This window comes from Olea europaea, unplaced genomic scaffold (assembly GCF_002742605.1).
Source record: "Olea europaea var. sylvestris unplaced genomic scaffold, O_europaea_v1 scaffold293, whole genome shotgun sequence".
Classification (NCBI taxonomy): Eukaryota; Viridiplantae; Streptophyta; class Magnoliopsida; order Lamiales; family Oleaceae; genus Olea; species Olea europaea.
Window position 1 is genome coordinate 600,551 of NW_019247890.1, and position 2,321 is coordinate 602,871.

The 2,321-nt window shown below is 35.1% G+C and overlaps 1 protein-coding gene across 1 annotated transcript in view; it reads left to right on the forward strand.

Annotated features, from left to right (window-relative positions):
* LOC111384504 (beta-hexosaminidase 3) overlaps window positions 1-788 on the forward strand; it is an 8,248-nt gene extending 7,460 nt beyond the window's left edge. Inside the window, exons 11-12 of the mRNA XM_023008783.1 lie at window positions 4-79; window positions 455-788. Coding sequence (XP_022864551.1) covers window positions 4-79; window positions 455-621 — 243 coding nt within the window. The 3' untranslated portion in view covers window positions 622-788. The remainder of the gene's footprint in view (window positions 1-3; window positions 80-454) is intronic.
* The last annotated feature ends 1,533 nt before the right edge of the window (window positions 789-2,321 follow it).

Here is a 2,321-nt window from a genome sequence, read left to right on the forward strand (position 1 = left end):
GAGGTATGCATGTGGGGTGAACATATTGACGCGTCTGATATTGAACAAACCATATGGCCGCGTGCTGCAGCAGCTGCAGGTACTTCTTTTGAAACCTTCTGTTGCTATATATTTAACGCCCGTCTTTTCCATAGTAATATTGTTTACTTCACCTTGCTACTACCTTAGGTTTAATATAAGGATTGATAAATTAGTTGTCATTCTATTGACATCTCTCAATGAATGGGTTTGAAACTTTATACTAATGTTGCACTGGAATAGTCTACGTAAACTCTGAATGGCACAAGAAAAATTCCCTCTTACCAGATTTGGATATTAGGCTAGTCTTCATAAAATTCTGCACCAAATTATCTCAAATAACAGTTTCTTCATCTGTATTTACTTGCGCGATTCTTAATTATTAATAAACTTACTATTCCTTTCGTTTTGTCTCTGATGTGCTTGTGGGATGTAGAGAGGTTATGGACTCCTTACAACAATCTACCTAAGGATCCAGCACAAGTTGCAGGCAGATTAGCGCATTTTAGGTGTCTTCTGAATCAAAGAGGAGTAGCTGCCGCACCATTGGCTGGTCCTGGTCGAGCAGCCCCAGAAGAGCCTGGTTCCTGTCATATGCAATAGTGGCTGAAGCAGAATCCTGGTTTAGCTTGAACATATGATTATTGGTTCAGCATCCCACTCCCCAATTATACATCAATTTGTGAGTGCTGAAAAACTCGAACAGTATGTATTTTATATTCTGAAAAGGGTTAAATAATAATAATAATAGTGCCTTATGTTTCTTTTCAGCTCTTCATTTTCTACCCGAATGAATAGCCATGTCATTGTCTGATAAAATACTAAAACAAAACCTGTAACGCTAGTCACTACTCCCATTGGGGTTAGGAAGTAAGCCACACAACCCAAAGCATTGTGGGTCAACCTGATGGTGCATTGACGTCTTGAATGATCGGGAGCCTTGATCCAAGTCATCATCAGTTTACCAGTTTGCTAAAACCCCCCCATAACCAATTGAATGGTTGGATAGCCACCCAAGGGTTCGCTATACTTCCTGTTTTTGACAAGAATATTGTTGGTATGTGCATTATATGCTTTCGTTACTCTTTAGGAGGCATCTGTTTTGGACAAGATCTACTGAACACCAGATACAACATGGTAGAGCTCCGAAACTAAAATCTAAGTACTTCGAACATGCAAAATTTATTGAGATAGAAACAGTTATAAACCTTGACTGGAGTTACAATATGATATACTGCATGTCTCAATTTATACATAGACCCTAACGAAATCTCATAATACAGGTGGAGACTATTCGACCCTTTTCTTCATTGTTAAATTTATTACAATACTGGGTGGATGCTCTAATTGACCCTAACGAAATTAAACAATTTATGCTAAACCTTACAAAATATCATCGATAAAATTATCTCATGCTGGAGACTCTTATCGCAGTCCGGGTGAGGAGCCTCTAGCCAAGTATTGTAGATGCTATCAATTATACCATGACACTATTGAGTGCACGAGTCTAAAGGCGACGATCGGAGATGTCATAGTGGAGAGGGACCGAATCCGATATGCTGATGTGAGGCAGTTGGACATAGGGTCATACAATCCCCATTCTCAATGAGGATGCCCCTGACAGACTCAGAATCAATGGCCCCTCTCAGGAAGTTGGAGGACCAATCCTAGAAATTTAAACCATCTTCACAGGTCCTTGCGTGGTGGATGGTTGTTGTGAATATTTTATATCATGTGTGCAATTTCATGAAAAACTAATATAGTGGATCTAAGAGTTCGAATTATTATTTTTCACATACTATTATTTAATTGTTGATTTATTATTCCTAACTCCTACTTGAGTTAAAAAATAAATAAATATGATTCAATTATTTTTTAAATATATTATTTATACTATATTGATCTAAAAGTGCTTAATTAACTAAAAGGATAATCAGCACAAAATGTCCTTAACTTTCAATATTACTGTGTAAAATGTCCATACTTTTCATTTTTTGACATTTTGACATTAGTTTTTTATTGCAGAAATCATCATTTTCATGTGATTTTTGTTTTCTTAATTATTTATTTTAAATTTATTTGAACTTTTAAAAAATTTTTGGAGTATAGTTGCAATTTTTTATTTATTTTTTTCTTCTTTATTTTTGTCTATTTAGTGCACGTTTGGCTCCCTATAAAGTTTTAAGTTGTTTGCTACAATATTATTCTCCACCATACATTCATACAATAAAATATTCTTCACACAAACTAATAAAGTTTCTTTATTTTTTAATCAAACATTCTCCAAAAAATACTATTCAAAA